The sequence below is a fragment of the Rhineura floridana genome, chromosome 2 (genome assembly GCF_030035675.1).
Source record: "Rhineura floridana isolate rRhiFlo1 chromosome 2, rRhiFlo1.hap2, whole genome shotgun sequence".
Classification (NCBI taxonomy): Eukaryota; Metazoa; Chordata; class Lepidosauria; order Squamata; family Rhineuridae; genus Rhineura; species Rhineura floridana.
In genome coordinates this window covers 52,170,130-52,190,148 of record NC_084481.1, presented here as the reverse complement: position 1 = coordinate 52,190,148, position 20,019 = coordinate 52,170,130, and the positions used below count along the sequence as shown (strand labels likewise).

Here is a 20,019-nt window from a genome sequence, read left to right as displayed (position 1 = left end):
TGTTCTGCGTATAAATGAAACAAATAGGGTGATAAAATACACCTCTGTCTCACACCCTTTCCAATTGGGAACCAGTCGGTTTCTCCATATTCTGTCCAGAGTATAGGTTGCGCATTAGGACAATCAGATGCTGTGGAACCCCCATTTCTTTTTAAGCATTCTATAGTTTTTCATGATCTACACAATCAAAGGCTTTGCTGTAATCTATAAAGCACAGGGTGATTTCCTTCTGAAATTCCTTGGTCTGTTCCATTATCCAACCTATGTTTGTGAAATGATCTCTGGTGCCTCTTCCCTTTCTAAATCCAGCTTGGACGTCTGGCATTTCTCGGTCCATATATGGTAAAAGCCTTTGTTGTAGAATCTTGAGCATTACTTTACTTGCATGGGATATTAAGGCAATAGTTCAATTATTACTGCATTCCCTGGGATCCCCTTTCTTTGGAATTGGGATGTATATTGAATGCTTCCAGTCTGTGGGCCATAGTTTAGTTTTCCATATTTCTTCACAGATTTTTGTCAAAATTTGGACAGATTCAGTCTCAGTAGCTTGTAGCAACTCAGTTAGTATGCCATCTGTTCCTGGTGATTTGTTTCTTCCAAGTATTTTAAGAGCAGCTTTCACCTCACATTCTAAAATTTCTGGTTCTTCATCATATTGTTCCTCCATCAATGAAGCTGTCATCCTTACATCTCTTTTATAGAGTTCTTCAGTGTATTGCTTCCACCTTCCTTTTATTTCATCTCGGTCAGTCAGTGTGTTCTCTTGTTGATTATTCAACATCCCTACTCTTGGTTTAAATTTTCCTTTCTCTAATCTTTTGAAATAGGGCTCTTGTTCTTCCCTTTTTGTTGTCCTCTTCTATTTCTGTACAATAACTATTGTAATAGTTCTCTTTGTCCCTATGTACTAGTCTGTTTATATGTAAGTTTATATTGCACTATCAAGTCTGCTGTCTGTTAAGGCTTTATTCATACAGTTTTGTTTCAGAAACTCTTAACTACTGTTGTTGATTCAGGATAATAGCCTGATTCCCAATAGCAGGTCCTTGCTGTGTGTCCTGGACTGTTTCTGAATACCTGAAAAAAATTAACACTAGCTTAAGGGTGTAAGGAATACATCAGGAGTTTCTAACAATCCAAGGCTCTTTTAGTTTCCAACTTTACCCTCTGATTAAACCATTGACATGCAAGCCAAACTAACATGTAAACATACTGAACACTGAATAAAGTTGAGTTGTTAATATAGTAGGATGAATTATGAAGTAAGCAAGCATTTGCAAAAATAAAAAAGGCTAGCCAAAATAGATGTGAACCTATACCCAACGTTTGCAATTCTTGGCACGGACGATTTATGAACAGCAAAACCTGTTGGAAGTAAACAAAACTGAGATGTGTTCTGAAGGTATTTGGTGTTTGTTTTTGGTGTAACTAATATGCTAAAAAGTTCTAGTGGATTTGAATTCTGTTTGTTCATCTCCTTAAGACTATTTCTGTTGCTGCAGTAATAACCTACATGTCTTAGGACTGTGCACTCTGGCTGCTTAAAGATGCTTTCATGCAAAAAGCATTGGGCAGTATTTAACTAAATAATTGTGTAGGTGGAATGACTTCTGCTTGTGCAAGGGGACTTCTCCCCCCCCCCACATGCCCTGCACCATCCCCAAATCTGCTATAGATATAGATTTAGGGTGTGTGCAGTGGGACGAGAGGGGGAGGACATTACATTGTGCAAAGAGAAATCCTTGTGCTGACGGAATGTTCACCTTAGTGGTATGTTGAATACAACCCATTCACAACATAATAAAATGTCATAAAAATACAGTATAACCAGCAGTCTAAAGACAGGTGGCCCTCCAGGCATTACTGAACTACAATTCCTATCATCCTTGGCCATTAGCCATGGTTGCTGGGGTTGATGGGAGTTGTCGTTCAGTAACAGCTGGAGAGCCAAAGGTTCCTCACACCTGCTTTAAGGTAACAAAGTCAGCAGCAATAATAATCATTTAAAACCAGCGAAACATAGACCAGTTAGAACAAGTCAGAGAGCTAATAAAGCAACATATAAAATTATCCACCCACTTATATTTCTTTGAGAATGAACCTAATCAAGGAAAATTGATTTTAAAAGGAGTTTTTAAAAACCTGTTAAAATATCTGCAGTATTGAGGCCATGTGGGGGAGGGAGTTCCACACCATAGACTGGACTGTATGTAGGCTATTACAAGGATTTTCAACATAATGGTTTAGAAAATTAAGACCATCTTTACTAGTATTTGTGTAAACATACACACTAGGGTTGCCAGGTGTCCAGTTTTTGCCCAGATACTCTGGACTTTGGGGGTCCTCTCTGCATCTCTGGGTGAGTCACCTTAATCTCTGGACTCTCCGTTTTCTTTTCTTTTTTAAAAAAACCCCCTTAGTTTCTAGGTGGTCTGTTTCACGAGAAATACACCAAAACATCACCACCACCCACAACTTCTGTTAAATCAGCTCCTAGCAGGCTTCTCTAACCCTGCCCTTTCAGGTTTGTAGCCAATAAGTGAAGTCAGGGTTGTGATTTGTTGACCTCCAGGCAGTGCCTAGACCCCATTGCAACATCAGAAAATGGTTGTTTTTTTCCTGCTTATCTGAAAATCCCATAAATTGAATACGTATATAGCTTTCAGTTTTTCTCTCATGTGCAGGAGTCAAACAAGTTTAAATTTTCTTGGGCTGTTGAAGAGGGGCAGTGTTTTGAAAACCTTCCCAATATGAAACTTTAATCCAGTTCTTACTTTTCTGGGAGTAAAGCTGCAATGCTAATCCCACATATCCAGAGTAAACCCTGTTGAATTAAATACAATTTACTTTTGAGTAGACACGGTTAGGACTGTGCTGTAAATTAATGGGACATAGCAAAGAATTGTGTTTGTGTTATAATTCTTTCTCTCCTTCTCCAACCCTATTTTTAAAGCAATTAGGCAGGGCTTACTGAGGTATCACAGATTTTATTATGTAGGAAACTAATACTGACTTTTTTAAAAAATGTTCTGCTAGTTCCTTATCATTTGAGGTTACAGTTTTCTGCACGCTTCCCTGTTTAAGCCCCACTGAATACATTGGGACTTGCTTCTGAGTAAACAAACATAGGATTGCAATATAAATATCTTTACAGGTTGTGTAAATAATAAACATCTTTGATAGTCATGCTTATATAAATATTTCTTCATACTGTGTTCTAATAAGTATTTGATTTCATACTATGGTTGTAGATTATTATTTTCTCTACATTTTAAGTGTGCTCTTCTTCCTTGGGGTGGTCATGGTTCCCCTCTGTTATTTTATCCTGGGGCAGATAGGCTGAGAGATGGTGAGAGACTCAAGGGCCACAGTGACTCCAAAATTTATTTATGTATTTTATTTACAACATTTATATACCACTTTATTGTAAAAATTCTCAAAGTGGGTTACAGAAGGAATTAAAGCAATAAAATTATTGGCAAAAACAGTTAAAGACAGGCATTTAAAAACATTCAAAATAATAAAACCAACAATGAGTTAAAAACAGATAAAAAAACACAATAGCTTCTACATGCTTGGGTAGGCTTGCCTAAACAAAAATGATTTTAGCAGGTGCTGAAAAGAGTACAATGAAGGTGTATGCCTAATGTCAATAGGCAGGGAGTTCCAAAGTGTAGGTGCTGCCACACTAAAGGACTGATTTCTTACAAGAGAAGAACAAGTACTATGTGGCACTCATAGCATGGAAAGCACACCTTGAACTGGCTTGGTAGCAAATCAACAACCACTGCAGATTTCAGAGCAGAAGTATTATGTGCTGACAGGGTCTCACTCTTGTCAGCAATCGTGCCACAGAATTCTGCATTAACTGCAGTCCCCAGGTCAGGTTGTGCCGCATGGGGATTTCTGTGACCTTGGCTGACTGGCTGCTAGGTTTTTTTTGTTTTGGTTTTTGGTTATGAATCCTGATTGGTTGTGGGATGCTGAATTTTCTGCCTTACTCATAGGAATCTTGTGGTTGGTATGGTATTGCATTTAGGAAATCATCACTGTCTTTTGTTTTTCTTTCTATTTGCATTTCATTTACCTTTAAGCCCACTCCCTTATACCCATAAAAGCAACAATAGTGGTTCCATGTGCTCAGTTCAACCCCCTTAAACCCACTGATGATGCACCTTGTTGGTTGCATGATGGTTTGTTTCTTGCCCAGTAGTGGTAAAAGAGAATTCACATATTTGGAAGTGTGGCTGCAGTTGTTGTTCCCAAGCTTCTGCCTGTGAAGACAGGCCAAACCATGTGTGTTTTCTCTCTGTCAATTATTACTCACTGGAATTGGGTTGGCTGTCAAAGTGAGTTTATAGCAGCCCACAGGGGAGACAGAAAAGGGTAAAGAATCTTCTTACTCTTACTCATTTCTCAGACCTCTTTCTGAAGTGAAAGGTGAAATCTGTAAAGAAGTTTGGAGCAGCCATATTAAAAGATAGGGGCAGTACATTCCAGGCAGGGAATTGCCAACCATGCTTCGATAAGGATATCTTTGCAGAAGATCCCTAGTCAAGCTTTACCAACAATGAAGCTCACTGGGTGACCTTGGGCCAGTCACTGCCTCTCAGCCTCAGAGGGAGGCAATGGTAAACCCCCTCTGAATACTGCTTACCATGAAAACCCTATTGATTGGGTCGCCCATAAGTTGGAATCAACTTGAAGGCAGTCAATTTTTCAAGTGTGTTTAGAATTGCATCGTTTAGGGGCATCCATCTTTACTCCTGAGTGCTTGTAACATCCTCACAATACTAGGCTCCTTTCTTCCTACAATGGCCTTCTGGTTACTGGCCTGGTGACTGAGGGTACTTAAACTCTTCTTGCCGAACGCAAGTAGGCTAAATGTTCCCTACCCAGGCTCCATCTTTTAGCTAAGATTTCTATCTTAATTTCTAATCAGACAAATGTTTTTGTTTGAATTGCATGCTCCAGGTAACTGTAGTTGATGCTTAATGTATCATGCTTAATGACATCACTTAGGCCTGCCCCTGAAATCTCAGGGTTTGAGATGCTTATGACCTGGCAACCCTAACACCCCCACCAATAACCATTACAGATTATCTTCTGATATATGAAATGTTTAGTGAGCATAATGGCAAATTCTATGTGCAGAGCTCTGGATCCACTCTGGGCCATTCTGTATCAACCACAGTTCAAGGACTGTGAGCAACAATATATTGTACATACCCATGTATGCAAAATTATCCAGAAGACAATCCATCAGTGACAGCTGGTGCCCTCTAAAACTGGTGGGACTGCCATGAGGTCACAGGGGCGTAGCCATTGAGGTCATGGAGGTGTGGCCAAGGTCTGGTTTTCTTCCCATCCTCCTGTGGATGCTTGAACATTACAGTTTTATTAATAGAACCTAGAGAAACTGAAAAGTACCTTACTTTGATTTAGAAGTGGTCCACAAAATTATCGATAAAAGGAAATGAGCATTTATACATGTATAAACGCAATGGTTAGAGCATTGGACTAGGATCCAGATGATCCCCACTCAGCCAGGAACACTAGAAACACTTTAAAAAAACTCTGTCCTGCTTGCCTACATACACAGTGGCCATTCTTTTCTTTCAAGCTGTATCTGAGTACATGCAGAACATTAATCACACAGAGCAATCCTTTGGGTCCTGCTTTTTCCTCCCCATCCCCCTCCTGTCAGCAAAAGCCTATCAGGGCCAGAGCCAAGGCCTATCCCCCACCTCCACTGCCTCCTCTCCCTCCCTCTCCAACAGTCAGCAAAACGCCCCTGAGGGCAAGGGCCAGGGCCTATTGCATGTTCACTTCTGTCCTCTTCCTTCTCCTCCTCCTCTCCCTCTGTCAGCAAGAGACCCATCAGGCCCAAAGTACACCCCCTCCTGCGTGCCACTCTGTGTTTTTTCCCCTTGCTCCCCATGAAGTAACATACCCCCACCCACCTACTCTGCACAATCAAATGATGACCTGAACTCAAAGAGAAATGTTGCTGCTGCTGCTTTCAAAGGCTGGCTGCAGAGAAAGAATCATGCTGTCTGCTGCTTACAAAAGTGAGGGATGACGATGATGATTTAAATTTATATCCCGCCCTTCCTCCCAGTAGAAGCTAGGATACAGTGCAAACTCGGAGAGGAGCCAATGCAGATTGCAAATGCATACATCTAATTGGCTCAGATTGAATTGCATTGGGGAGGCTCTTCATAGTTTTGCCCTAATGCTATACTGTAGAACTTCTAATGCATTTCTGAGGGGTTCCTCCTGATTGGATTCTAAGGGAAATAAAATAAAAATGGAGGTCCTGGAGGTCCTGAGGGGACCCCTGCCCTCCCTAAGCCACTCTGACTAGAATTTTATCCCTGTAGATAGGGGTGGGATTATAACAGTGTTTGAGATTGGCTGTGCTGTCTAGAGATGATTGGCCAGTACAGAAGATGGACTGAACAAGACAAGTCCAGAGTGTCTCTAAATATGAGGTACTGTATTGAATATGAATGGAAGGAACAGGGAAGGGACTGGAAAAGTTACTTTTTTGAACTACAACTCCCATCAGCCCAATCCAGTGGCCATGCTGGCTGGGGCTGATGGGAATTGTAGTTCAAAAAAGTAACTTTTCCAAGCTCTGACTGGGATATAGGTTTGGAGGTGGTTAGAGTGGGCAGTCCACTCTGTCCTTAATGAGGGGCCTTCACTGCAATCCATAGATGATAGCATGTTCCCACATACAGATAGCACTTTTTTAGGTTGGTGGATGTCTGTGTGAGTACCTGTTCATCCCTGATGGCAAAATTTATTTTTTCTTTAGCTAAATTTGCTTGTACTCACAATTTCTCCTTAAATTTGCCTGAAATCACTTGTTATTTTATCGATAGAATCTCATATTTTAACACTTTCCTTGATATCCACCTCAGTGAATATTGAACATCATGAAACTAATTAATAGCAAATGTGTTACATGAGTAGGCACATACATCAGCTGCAACTGCTAATATATTATATTTGCATTTGTTGCTAATTTAGAAATATGGGTCAAATTATCTCCTCTGCCAATCCAGTCTTTTTTATTTTGTTTTTTATTTTCATATGAATTATTTACTGACTTGGAAGGCAAACCATTCCTGTGCTAAGGTAAGGGTAAATTGGAAATGATGTACCTTCAACTTGCTCCTAATTCCCCAGGCTGCACTTACTGATTTTACAGAGCTGGAAGTCTGTGGACCAGCACTATCTTTTCTCTAGACTCTTCTTACTGGTTACACCTGTTTTCTCCCTTTTACTTTGTTCTTCTTGGCTGAGATAGGACAGGGCAACACAACTGCCTCACCACACTGGTTTAGTTCACTTTGGGATACTTTGAAGAGTATTTTTCTTGGTATTAGAAGGCTTGCTATAGCAAAAGATTATAGTCCTTGATATAAATGGCAAGTGAAGCCCTGCAACAATATTTTTATTTATTTATTTATTACATTTATACCCTGCCTTTCTTTTCATGATAGAAACCCAAGGCAGCTTACATGTGGTTCCCAGGCGGTGTCCCATCCAGACACTGACCAGACCTAACACTGCTTAGCTTCAGCAGGGTGCTGGCCTCATTTGCCTTCAGACCATAGCCTGGGACCTGTCTGTGTGTGTTACCCAAGTCTGTGACTGAGGGAATTGGAAAATAAATGGGAGTATCAAAGGCTGAAACTTCTGCTCTAACCTGGGTCTTCTTTCATGCAGAGTTTATAAAACATTCTGGACATTTAAATGTGCATCCAGTCTTCATTCAGGTCAATAAAGCACAAGGCTTTTGCATGCTATTGAGTACTTGCTTTGACCTGAGAAAAGATCTGAGGAGGCAGTATTTAGCCCCACCTCTGGCCTGCAATATGAGCTACTCTTAGCTCAGTCCTCCAACTATATAACAGAGTTATTTATTTATTTATTTATTTATTATTTATTTATTATATTTCTATACCGCCCCATAGCCGAAGCTCTCTGGGCGGTTCACAACATATAACATCCAATATACAATTTAAAAACATATATTAAACTTAAAAATTATACCAAAAATACCTAAACATAATTAAACATATAAACAACTACAAAACCCAGTACTAAAATATTAAATGTAAAATGCATTAAATCGATTGAATATTAAGACGTTAAGATGTTAAGTAGTGCTCCTTTTGTAACTGTCATCTTAACATTCCACCTCCTTTGCTCAGGGCTTCAGGGATAGGCTTCTCCTTGTTGACAAACACCCTAATTTGAAACAACAGCTTATCTGCAATGATGATCCACTCAACAGAAAAACAGAGAACACGATCAGACCCTGCAACAAGCACAGAAGTCAACTCTGTCCCCGCGTCTACACAGGCTAAAAGACTAGTGGGCCTATAATAATACCTTTCCTTTACCATCAGGTCCCAGGGCAGGTTGCAATCTAGTAACATTAGCCACAAGGTTTAGTGACTTGCATCTGCCCAAATAGTATAAGCTAATATGAGACAGGAATACCCTTCTTCGTATTAAAGAGGCAAAACAGGCCAGTCAGTAATGAACCTTGCTTACTGTTTATGTTAGAGTCCATGTCAACAGCTTCTAGGGGAAGGGATAATGTCCAGGGACACAGTCTGAAGGTAGGGCCATCATGCAGCCACTTCATCTGATACAAAGTAATGCTTTTGCTATGACAAAAGTTCTTTCCACACCTCATACATTTTTGTTTCCTTCCCTGTGTGGGTTCTTTGGTGTGTAGTAAGATGTTACTCCAGACACTTATATGGTTTCTTTCCTGTATGGGTTCTTTGATGTAAAGTAAGACTTTCACTACGACTGAAACTCTTTCCACACTCCAGACACTTATAAGGTTTCTCCCCTGTGTGGGTTCTCTGATGTGAAGTAAGGTGGTGCCTCCAACTGAAACTTTCCCCACACTGTAGGCGTATATATGGTTTCTCTCCTGTGTGGGTTCTTTGATGTGAAGTAAAACTTCCACTATGACTGAAACTCTTTCCACACTCCAGACACTTATATGGCTTCTCTCCTGTGTGGGTTCTTTGATGTGAAGTAAGACTTTCACTACGACTGAAACTCTTTCCACACACCAGACACTTATATGGCTTCTCTCCAGTGTGGGTTCTTTGATGTGAAGTAAGGCTGTGGCTCCAACTGAAACTTTTCCCACACTCTGTGCATGTATATGGTTTTTCTCCTGTGTGGGTTCTTTGATGGGAGGAAAGGTTTCTACTATCACTGAAGCTCTTTCCACATTCCATGCATTCATATGGTTTCTCTCCTGTGTGGGTTCGTTGATGCAAAGTAAGTTTAGATTTCACACTAAAACTCTTTCCACACTCTAAACATTTGTATGGTTTCTCTCCTGTGTGGGTTCTTTCATGTTTAGTTAACTCTCCTCTACTTCTGAAGTTTTTTCCACATTCCAAACATTTATACGGCTTCTCCCCTGTGTGAATTCTTTGATGTAAAGTAAGGCTTCCACTATCACTGAAACTCTTTCCACACTCCATGCATACATATGGTTTCTCTCCTGTGTGGGTTCTATGATGCAAAGTAAGTTTGCCGCTTCCTTTAAAGGTCTTTCCACATTCCATACATTTATATGGTTTCTCTCCTGTGTGGGTTCTTTGATGTGAAGTAAGAGTTCCACTCTGACTGAAACTCTTTCCACACTCCAGACACTTATATGGCTTCTCCCCGTGTGGGTTCTGTGATGTGAAGTAAGGCTTTGGCTCCGACTGAAACTTTTCCCACACTCTATGCATATATATGGTTTCTCTCCTGTGTGGATTCTTTGATGGGAGGAAAGTGTTCCACTATCGCTGAAGCTCTTTCCACACTCTATGCATTCATATGGTTTTTCTTCTGTGTGGGTTCTTTCATGTTTAGTTAAACCTCCTCTATATCTGAAGCTTTTTCCACACTCCATACATTCATACTTCTGCCCTGTGTGGGTTCTTTCATGTTTAGTTAACTCTCCTCTACTTCTGAAGTTTTTTCCACATTCCATACATTCATATGGTTTCTCCCCTGTGTGGATTCTTTGATGTAAAGTAAGGCTTCCATTATCAATGAAACTCTTTCCGCACTCCATGCATACATATGGTTTCTCTCCTGTGTGGGTTCTATGATGCAAAGTAAGTTTGCCGCTTCCTTTAAAGGTCTTTCCACATTCCATACATTTATATGGTTTCTCTCCTGTGTGGGTTCTTTGATGTGAAGTAAGAGTTCCACTCTGACTGAAACTCTTTCCACACTCCAGACACTTATATGGCTTCTCCCCTGTGTGAGTTCTGTGATGTGAAGTAAGGTGTTCACTCCGACTGAAACTTTTTCCACACTCTATGCATATATATGGTTTCTCTCCTGTGTGGATTCTTTGATGGGAGGAAAGTGTTCCACTATCGCTGAAGCTCTTTCCACACTCTATGCATTCATATGGTTTTTCTTCGGTGTGGGTTCTTTCATGTTTAGTTAAACCTCCTCTATATCTGAAGCTTTTTCCACACTCCATACATTCATACTTCTGCCCTGTGTGGGTTCTTTGATGTAAAGTAAGGCTTCCGTTATCAATGAAACTCTTTCCACACTCCATGCATACATATGGTTTCTCTCCTGTGTGGGTTCTGTGATGTAAATTAAGTTTGCAGCTTGCACTAAAGGTCTTCCCGCATTCCATACATTTATATGGTTTCTCTCCTGTGTGGGTTCTTTGATGTGAAGTAAGACTTCCAGTATGGCTGAAACACTTTCCACACTCCAGACACTTATATGGCTTCTCCCCTGTGTGAGTTCTGTGATGTGAAGTAAGGTGTTCACTCCGACTGAAACATTTCACACACTCTATGCATTCATACCGTTTTTCGCATGTGTGGATTCTTTGATGTAAAGTAAGCTTATTTCTCCTCTGCATGAGTAGTTTTATGTTGAGTAAGGTGGCCCTTCTGACTGAAGCTTTTTCCACACTCCATGCACTCATATTGTTTCTCCTCTGTGTGGGTTCTTTGATTCAAAGTACGGTGACAGCTCCCACTGAACCTCTTTCCACAGTCCATGCGCTCATATGCTTTCTGTTCTATATGGGTTCTTTTATGTGAAGTAAGGTGGTGACAGTCTGAAACACTTTCCACACTCCATGTATTCATATGGTTTCTCCCACCTGTAGGTTCCCCAATTTTATTTTGGCTTACTTTTTAATAGTTTCTCCACACTGGACACTTTCCTTTCCTTTGTGATCTTCCTATGGGATCAAGAGTTCATCAATAACAGCATCCTGCAAAGTACAAGATTTCTTCTTTCTTTGGTTTACCATCTGCCTTTTAAGTTCCCTTTGATTCCCAGATGTCTCTTTTCCCACTTTCTGCTTTCTTGTTTCCAAAGACACTACAAAGGGATCCATATAATGCTTCTTCTCCTGCCCTTCACCTGTTTGTCCTCTCCAGGCACCAGCTTCCCCTTTGCCCGGGAATCTGACCACGCGAGTTTCCCCTTCCTGGAGAACTGCCAGAATACACAGAATTGTGTATTTCTTAGCCCGATCTGCAACGTGGGGATAAAATCAATGGATAAAAATGCAGAATTGTTGCAAACCACTGTCTATGTTTCACTCTAAACCCCAACCTGTATTAGGGGTCCAACACCTCTAGACAACACTGCAAGGTTGTTATAAAAAGCATGTCATAAGTCACTGTTCCAGATACAGCCCCTTCCAACTAGAATTTGGGGGCAGTGGACTGCATTTGTTAGGGAGTTTGTATTAGTAGCATACTTAAGTGAAACATTTTAAAATTTAAAATAACAACCAAATTAAAAAAGAGAGTCCTTATCTTTGCTGCTTAGTTTTTTGGGTTTCCTTAGGAGTGCAGTGGACATTGATTTCTCTGTTGATTTCTATTAACAGCTCTTGATTCCATTCATTGGGACATTAACTGCAGGAAACAGCCTCACATTATGAAACAGGAAGTGACCAATCCAGTCAGCGGTTCTTTCTACTATACATAATAGCAGTGGTGAAACTAAGAGCTTGGAAAAGTTACTTTTTTGAACTACAACTCCCATCAGCCCAATCCATGGCCATGCTGGTTGGGGCTGATGGGAGTTGTAGTTCAAAACTACAACCTGCAGGCCTAGGCCTGCTAGGCTGTTTTGGGCTAATCATGCGCAGATTTCCCAGGCTATGGCTAAAGGAAGGAGAATCAGGAGCACACTCAGATTGTGCACCTGATTCTTTCCTTGTAACAAAAAACAACGCTTTTTAAATTTGGCATCTGTTTCTTTTTGCCATGTTCCAAATTTAAAAAGTGCTGACTTTGGGTTTTAATTGGCAATATGCAGTTGGAGTGCACTTAGTTGCAGTCATGACTTGAATTCAAGCTAGGCTGAAAAGGATGGAAGGATTGGGAGCAGGGCCAGCCCCAGACATGCCGGGGCCCTTGGGCACAAGCCTGCCCCAGGCCCTTGCGCTCCCCTTCTTTTTTTTTTTTAATAATTTTTATTCAAATTTTTCCAAAAACAAACAAAACAAAGTCAAAAAAACATAACAATACATCAACAAAAAATGAAAATAAAATAGTTGACTTCCGATTTGTCGCAGATCAGCTATAAGTATATAATATACATCAAACCTGTCCCTTAATGTATACATACAGAGTCCCTTTTCTCCGTAGGCTGTCTTAATTAATCGTCAAATCCCAGTATCATCATTTTATTTTGATCTTTCAACAAAAAGTCTAAGAGAGGCTTCCATTCCTTAAGAAATGTATCTGTCGATTTTTCTCTAAGTAAACATGTCAATTTGTCCATTTCTACTAAATCCATTAATTTCAATAGCCATTCTTCCATTGTTGGTGTTGATTCCATTTTCCACTTTTGTGCATATAATAATCTTGCTGCCGTAATCATATATAATATTATTCTTCCATATTTCTTTTCTATTTGTTTATCCATAAAACCCAATAAAAAAAATTCTGGTTTTGACTGAATATTTATCTTTAGAATTTTTTGCATCTTCCTACCTATCTGTGCCCAAAATGATTTTGCCTTTTTACATAACCACCACATATGATAAAATGATCCTTCTTGTTGTTTACATTTCCAACAAACATTAGAAACATTACTATACATTTTTGACAACTTTTCTGGAGTCATGTACCAACGGTACATCATTTTATAAAAAATTTCTTTAAGATTATAGCATAGTGTAAATTTCAAACCTTTTTTCCACATATTTTCCCATTGATCCATTTGTATGTTATGACCAAAATTTTTTGCCCACTTTACCATACACTCTTTTACTTGTTCTTCCTCCATATCCATTTTCAATAAGAGTTTATACATTTTCGCAATTATATTTTCATCATTTGTACACAATCCTATTTCAAAATCAGATTTACTTATTTCAAACCCATACATTTTCTTGTCCATTTTATATCTTTCTAACAATTGTAAATAGGCAAACCATTGAAAACTATATCCTTCCTTTGTCAGTTGTTCTCTCTCTTTCATTGTATATTCTCCATGTACATTTTCTAATAGTTCTTGATAAGTTAACCATTTCTCTTTTCCAGCCATTTCTCTTCTATAAAGCGCTTCTTGACTTGAGACACATAATGGTATTTTCGAATAAAACCTTGGTTTATATCTATTCCATATTTTCAACAGAGGACGTCTTATAAAATGATTGTTAAAGTCTACATTTACTTTTACTTGGTCATACCATAGATATCCATGCCATCCCCACTTCAAATTATGGCCCTCCAAATCCAATAGTCTTTTATTCCTCAATAAAATCCATTCCTTTATCCAGACTAAACAGCAGGCAGCAAAATAAAGTCTCAGATTTGGTAATCCCAGTCCTCCTCTTTCTTTGGCATCTTGTAGTAGTTTAAATTTAACTTGCGCTCCCCTTCAATGATTTGTGGCATGATCGCTGCTGCAGATCACACGCCCTGCCATTCCCTTGCTTAACCTACCTTTATCAGCTGTTCTGCAGTTGCACACACAGTGCTGCCCTTAACAAAGATGGTGGCCAAGGTTTCCCTAAGGGGCTGAAGCCTCTGCTGCCATCTTGGCTCATGGCAGGGATGCGCACACGCAGCACGCATGCATGCCCTCAACCTGGTCGCCTTTTAGAACTGGCCCTGATTGGGAGTACTCTTAAAGTCCTAATACTTCTGTTTGAAGCTGAATCACCTGACATTGTGGTCATGAACTCACTATCTGTTAAAATGGCTGCCAGGATATGGTCATATTCAATGTAGCGCTAAGCAGATTGTTCCATGAGCGCAAGGATTTCTCTTTGCACAATGCAACAATCTCCCTGTCTTCTTTCCCTGCATACCCCTTAAATGTGTTCTGGGGATTCCTCCAATTCCCCAGAGCAGATTCGGGGATAGTGTGGGGTTGCACGAGGGGGAGCGGAGAGAAGAGGGGAGAATTCCCATTGCACTAGTGCTAGACCTTGGACTAGTACAACTTTTTAGTTGAATATTGCCGTGTGTGCATGTCTGTCCTCCAGCCATTCCATTCCATTCCCTTTTCCCACCCAGCTGTCAGTTCCCTGCCACCTAGCCCTCTTCAGGCAAGTGGGGCCACGGGGAAGAGTGTTCTAAGTGTGCCACTGTTGCCATTCTGCTCGCCTTCCACAAATTGAAGAATAATCTTCTGAAACTCCTGTATTTGTGGAAATTCCCTATACATTTTCCAGGATTCTAAAATACATGAGTACAGAATATTTTTATTTATTTATTTATTGAATTTATTAGTCACCCATCTGGCTGGCTGTCCAGCCACTCTGAGCGACGTACAAAATAGGCATACAATACCTAGACATTAAAAATCTAAAAACAATGAAGATAAAATCTAGCCCACTCCAAAAGCCTGCCTGAAGAGCCAGGTCTTCAAGGCCCGGCGAAAACTCATCATGGAAGGGGCATGGCGGAGATCATTTGGGAGGGGGTTCCACAGGGTGGGGGCCACAACTGAAAAAGCCCTCTCTCTAGCCTTCACCAGTTTGGCTGTTTTGACTGATGGGATGGAGAGAAGGTCTTTTGAGGCTGATCTTGTTGGGCTGCGTAGCTGATGATGCTGGAAGCGCTCCTTTAGATAGACTGGGCTGAAACCGTATAGGGATTTAAAGGTCAAAACACCTTGAATTGGGCCCGGTAAGCAACTGGTAACCAGTGCAACTCTTTTAGCACTGGAGTGATATGATCTCGCTGGCGGCTGCCTTTAATCAGGCACACCACCGCGTTCTGTACCACTTGCAGCTTCCGGACCGTTTTCAAGGGTAGCCCCACGTAGAGCGCATTACAGTAGTCTAGGCGAGAGGAGACCAGGGCATGTACCACCGATGGGAGCAGATGATTGGGAAGGTAGGGGCGTAACCTCCGTATCAGATGGAGTTGATACAGCGCTCCTTGGCTCACAGCCGAAACCTGAGTTTCCATGGACAGTTGGGAGTCAAGAATGACCCCGAGGCTATGGACCTGGTCTTTCAGGGGCAATTGTACCCCATTGAGCACCAGGTCCAAATCCCCTAACCTTCCCGTGTCTCCCACAGACAGTACCTCGGTTTTGTCAGGGTTCAGCTTCAGCTTATTCCTTCCCATCCAGCCACTCACCGATTCCAGGCACTTGGATAGGGTTTCTACAGCCATCCTCGGTGAAGATTTAAATGAGAGATAGAGCTGCGTGTCATCTGCATATTGGTGACACTGCAGCCCAAATCTCCTGATGATAGTCCCCAGCAGCTTTATCTAGATGTTAAATAGCATTGGGGAGAGGATGGAGCCCTGTGGCACCCCACAAGTGAGAGGCCAAGGGTCCGAAACCTCATCCCCCAATGCTACACTTTGGTGCCTATCAGAGAGGAAGGAATGGAACCACTGCAGTACAGTGCCCCCTATGCCTAACCCCTCCAGGCGATCCAGAAGGATACCATAGTCAACGGTATCAAAAGCCGCTGAGAGGTCCAGGAGGACGAGGAAGGTGCACTCACCCCTATCCAACGCTCTCCTCATATCCACCAAGGCGACCAAGGCTGTTTCAGTCCCATGTCCAGGCCTGAAACACAACTGAAATGGATTCAGATAATCTGCTTCCTCCAATTGCGCTTGCAACTGCTTCGCCACCACCTGCTCAACCGCCTTGCCCAAGAATTTTAAGTTTGAGAGGTTTGAGAAGTTTTAGAAGGTAGCATCCCCACAACACATGGAACGTGATGAATATGGTGACAGGAGGTGGAGCTGGTCCTTGCAGGCCCCTCTTGCATGTTTACTTAGGGCTGATATAGAACACTTAAAGAGTGTTCATTCATACCTGCTGAAGGAGCCATGCAGCCTGCGCTCAGGGAGCCAGTACAAAATAACTGAGAAAAAGACAACAAGAAAAGGGAGGAAGGGAGAAGCAAAGTCTGTGGAATCAGCAGAGGGAAGAATAGATTGCCTTTCTGTCTCTTGCCCTCCACTGGTCCAGGTTGCTTGTTACATGTTCATGCTTTACTCCCAACATGAGGGACATAGGAAGCTACCTTATACTGAGTCAGACCATTTGTTCATCTAGCTCAGTATTGTCTACACTGACAGGCAGCAGCTCTCTAGGGTTTCAGGCAGGAGTCTCCCCCAGACCTACCTAGAGATGGCAGAGGCTTTTCCTGTATCTTGCATTTTCCAACTTGGATCGGAATTAGTATAGCATATAGATTAAATAGACACATTTTATATGGTTATAATAAAGATGCACTTTTTAAATGCCCATATTTATTTATTTATTTCCCATGCTTCCTCCCAGTAAGAGTCCAGGGTGGCAAACAAAAACACTACAAACACTTTAAAACATCATAAAAACAGACTTGGAAATATATTAAGACAAAACATATTTAAAAACATATTAAAACATAACATATTTAAAGGCTTTTTTTTCAAAAAAAGGTTTAAAAAAAATCTTACAAAGCAATCCTAACACAGATGCAGACTGGGATAAAAGGCTTGTTGAAAGGAAGGTTTTCAGTAGGCACGAAAAAGATAACAGAGATGGCACCTGTCTAATATTTAAGGGGAGGGAATTCTAAAGGGTAGGTGCCACTACACTAAAGGTCCACTTCCTATGTTGTGCAGAATGGACCTCCAGATAAGATGGTATCTTCAGGAGGCCCTCGCCTGCAGAGCGCAGTAATCAACTGGGTATATAAGGAGTAAGACAATGTTGTGCTGTGCTGACTGCTTCCTTAGGTTTGTTTCAGGGAATTGTTTTTATTGCATTCTGATTGTTTTCAGTGGCAACATTGCTGGCCACCTTGAGTGTTCTTTTACTGCAGGTGTGGGGACCTTTGGACCTCCAGATGTTGCTGAGCTACAACTCTAATCACCTCTGCCATTGATCATGCTCACCAGGGCTAATGGGAGTTGTAGTTCAGGAACATCTGGAGGGCCAAAGTTTCCCACACTTGCTTCACTGGAATAGAAAATATAATATGCTGATATTTTAATAAAGAAAGGCTCCCTGCACGGCTCAGGGAGCATATCACCCCTGTGCTTTATCGACTCCACTCCCTGCAGTTTGTTTCTGCGCACAATTCAAAGTGCTGGTTCTGACCTTCAAAGCCCTAAATGGCCTTGGACCAATGTACCTGAGGACCACTTATGCCCATATGTACCTGCCCGGGATTTAAGATCATCTGCCTCTAGTCTAAGATGTTAGACTGACAGGCACATGGGAGAGAGCCTTTTCAGCTGTGGCCCCCAAGCTTTGGAATACCCTACCCAAGAAGCCTGCTCTGCTACCTCCCTGATGGTTTTCCAGAGACTTCTGAAAACTATCTTGTTCCAGAGAGCCTTTGGGAGGGACTGAGGGTAGAGCCTGACACTGACTTTATGCCTTCTGTGTTAATTTTTACCTCTGTAGTTTCTTTAGTACCACTCCCTATATACATGTATGTGTGTGTATAGTATTTTATCTATTTTAATTGCATTTTATGTATTTTAATTTATTTCACTGTTTTTGTGATCTTTATTGTGTACTATTTTTATTACGTACATGTTTGATTATATTGTAAGCTGTGCTGAGTGTCCTATTATAGGGTAGAAGGGCGGGATATAATAATAATAATAATAATAATAATAATAATAATAAAGCACAGTTATTTCTTTAAATCTTTTGAGGCTAGACCCGCCCTGTGTCACTTGAAGTATGAAAAATGAGTCCATTTGTTACAGATATCAAGACCATTTTACTCCATCAAAATCAGCACAGAAACAACGGAAAGCTCTGCTGCCTTGCAGACTAAGAACATTTATTATTATTTCATTGGCCAGAGTCCACTCTGCCAGATGCATGAAATGGTCACCTGTGTATGCATGCTGCATGAAGAGGTATATATACTTGAGTACAGAGGAAATGATAAAATACTGTTATAGGATTGGGGGTTGGTTTGGATAATGTCTTTGAGGCTCCTCCCAGCCTATAATCCTGTGCCTGTAAAAGATGGAGTTGTAGCAGAGAAACCTGTTCCACTGATCAAACAAGTTCCTCTGATAAGTTAATCACTCTGGCCTGGCCAGACTCAGGGCAGTTCATTGGATGGACCAATTTGAATATGTAAGCATTTAGCTAAGAGAGCAACATGTGCCATAGATCTCTTTCAGGAGAGAGGCCCTTCCTCCCCTCTTGTCCTGGTGCCAAGTGGCTGTGTGTGTTGGAGTTAGTCTAGGTGAGAAACTGGGAAACTGAAGACAGACATAAATATTTGCTTGCTCTTTGTCTCTGATTCTCAAGCCATGGTTTTCAGGTGCCTCCCTGGAAGCCTGATGGGGAAGCAAGATCTGTTAGACTGTTAATGCTGTGAGCCCCTGCATCTTACTCTCAGGTTTTATATATTTGTAAATATAACCATACATCTTGAAGGCACCGCTGTCTCTGCTGACCTTAATTCCAAGGAAACTAAACCCCGGGTAAGCGCTGGCACCCCTGGAAGTCTCTCACCACCCAGAGACTGGGGTGCACGCAACAATATTTTTTACACACAGTGAGGCCAATATATAATAGTAGGTGTGCCACTGAAGAACACAAATGGCTATAGACTAAATATATGCTAAATGTGTCCTGGATCCAATCAACATGTGTGTGACCTCCTGACTAGCAACCACTAATTAATAAGCATAGAAGATCAATAAGGTAAATAAATACATATAAAGGGAGCTAGCCAAGTATTTCCATCTCAGATGAAATCATGGATCCCAGTAGGCAGCTTGCTGGCATCTCAGCATTGGTGCTCCCTCTCCCTCATCTCCTTGAAAGCTTGTGATGGCTTATAAACTTGATAAAATTAACAATAAAGCACACACATATACAGTATATATGTAGTACATTTTCCTTTTCTCTCACTAAAAAGAAGGGGGAGTTGCCTTCCAAGAGAACTCATTCCATAGCTTCAGGGTTACAGTAGAATAGTTACTGCTCCTCTCTGCAAATGATTGATTAATTTGTTAATTAAGGTTATATCAGTTAATATTAACAACATGAATGAGATATAAAATCTTCTCTTAAGTGCTTGATTTATAGGGAAATGATAGCAAAAACACAGATCATAGTGATAACAGAACTGTAGCAAAGCTTAAAGTTCCAAGTTCAAAAATGATTTCATGAACAATAATTCTGTCAGAACCAGGCTTCATCCTCAGAAAGGACTTTGTAATAGTCCTGGGGAACCTTGTTGTTATCAGCCTTAGCTGTCTACGTAAAAATGTCAGCCAATTGAGCTGTTGGGCTAGCTAGAAATCTCTTTAAAGACCCACCCCTTTATTTATTTTTATTTTTGTAAAAAGAGTTTGGCTTAATCTAGATTTTCTACATGGATATTTGCGAATGTATATATTCCTTAGATGTCATTTCTGTATGCATCTAATAGGACTTGCAGTGAGCAACCTGCAGCATAGAAAGTGATTTAGGGTAGGTTGCTTCCCCATTCTGGAGCTTAGAAAATTCTCTGTCAGTTAT

General features: G+C 41.0%; 2 protein-coding genes across 9 annotated transcripts in view; one reads left to right on the top strand and one right to left on the bottom strand.

Annotated features, from left to right (window-relative positions):
* SLC4A10 (solute carrier family 4 member 10) overlaps positions 1–20,019 on the top strand; it is a 307,201-nt gene that overhangs the window by 145,900 nt on the left and 141,282 nt on the right. The window lies entirely within an intron of this gene.
* LOC133376073 (zinc finger protein 546-like) lies at positions 1,002–11,510 on the bottom strand. The gene is made up of 3 exons (XM_061607482.1): positions 9,783–11,510; positions 8,944–9,708; positions 1,002–1,080 (listed from the first exon to the last, which is right to left on the bottom strand). The coding sequence occupies exons 1-3, from the start codon at positions 11,003–11,005 to the stop codon at positions 1,002–1,004; spliced, it is 2,067 nt and encodes a 688-aa protein (XP_061463466.1). The 5' UTR covers positions 11,006–11,510.

What these genes read in the sequence shown, in the direction of transcription:
- LOC133376073 (XM_061607482.1), bottom strand. Translation starts at nt 11,005, where the DNA reads ATGAGTGCATGGAGTGTGGAAAAAGCTTCAGTCAGAAGGGCCACCTTA. An exon ending in AAACCATATATATGCATAGA is followed by an intron (nt 9,709 to 9,782) that starts GTGTGGGAAAAG and finishes GAAGCCATATAA; the next exon opens with GTGTCTGGAGTGTGGAAAGA. An exon ending in AAACCATATATACGCCTACA is followed by an intron (nt 1,081 to 8,943) that starts GTGTGGGGAAAG and finishes AATTTTTTTCAG; the next exon opens with GTATTCAGAAACAGTCCAGG.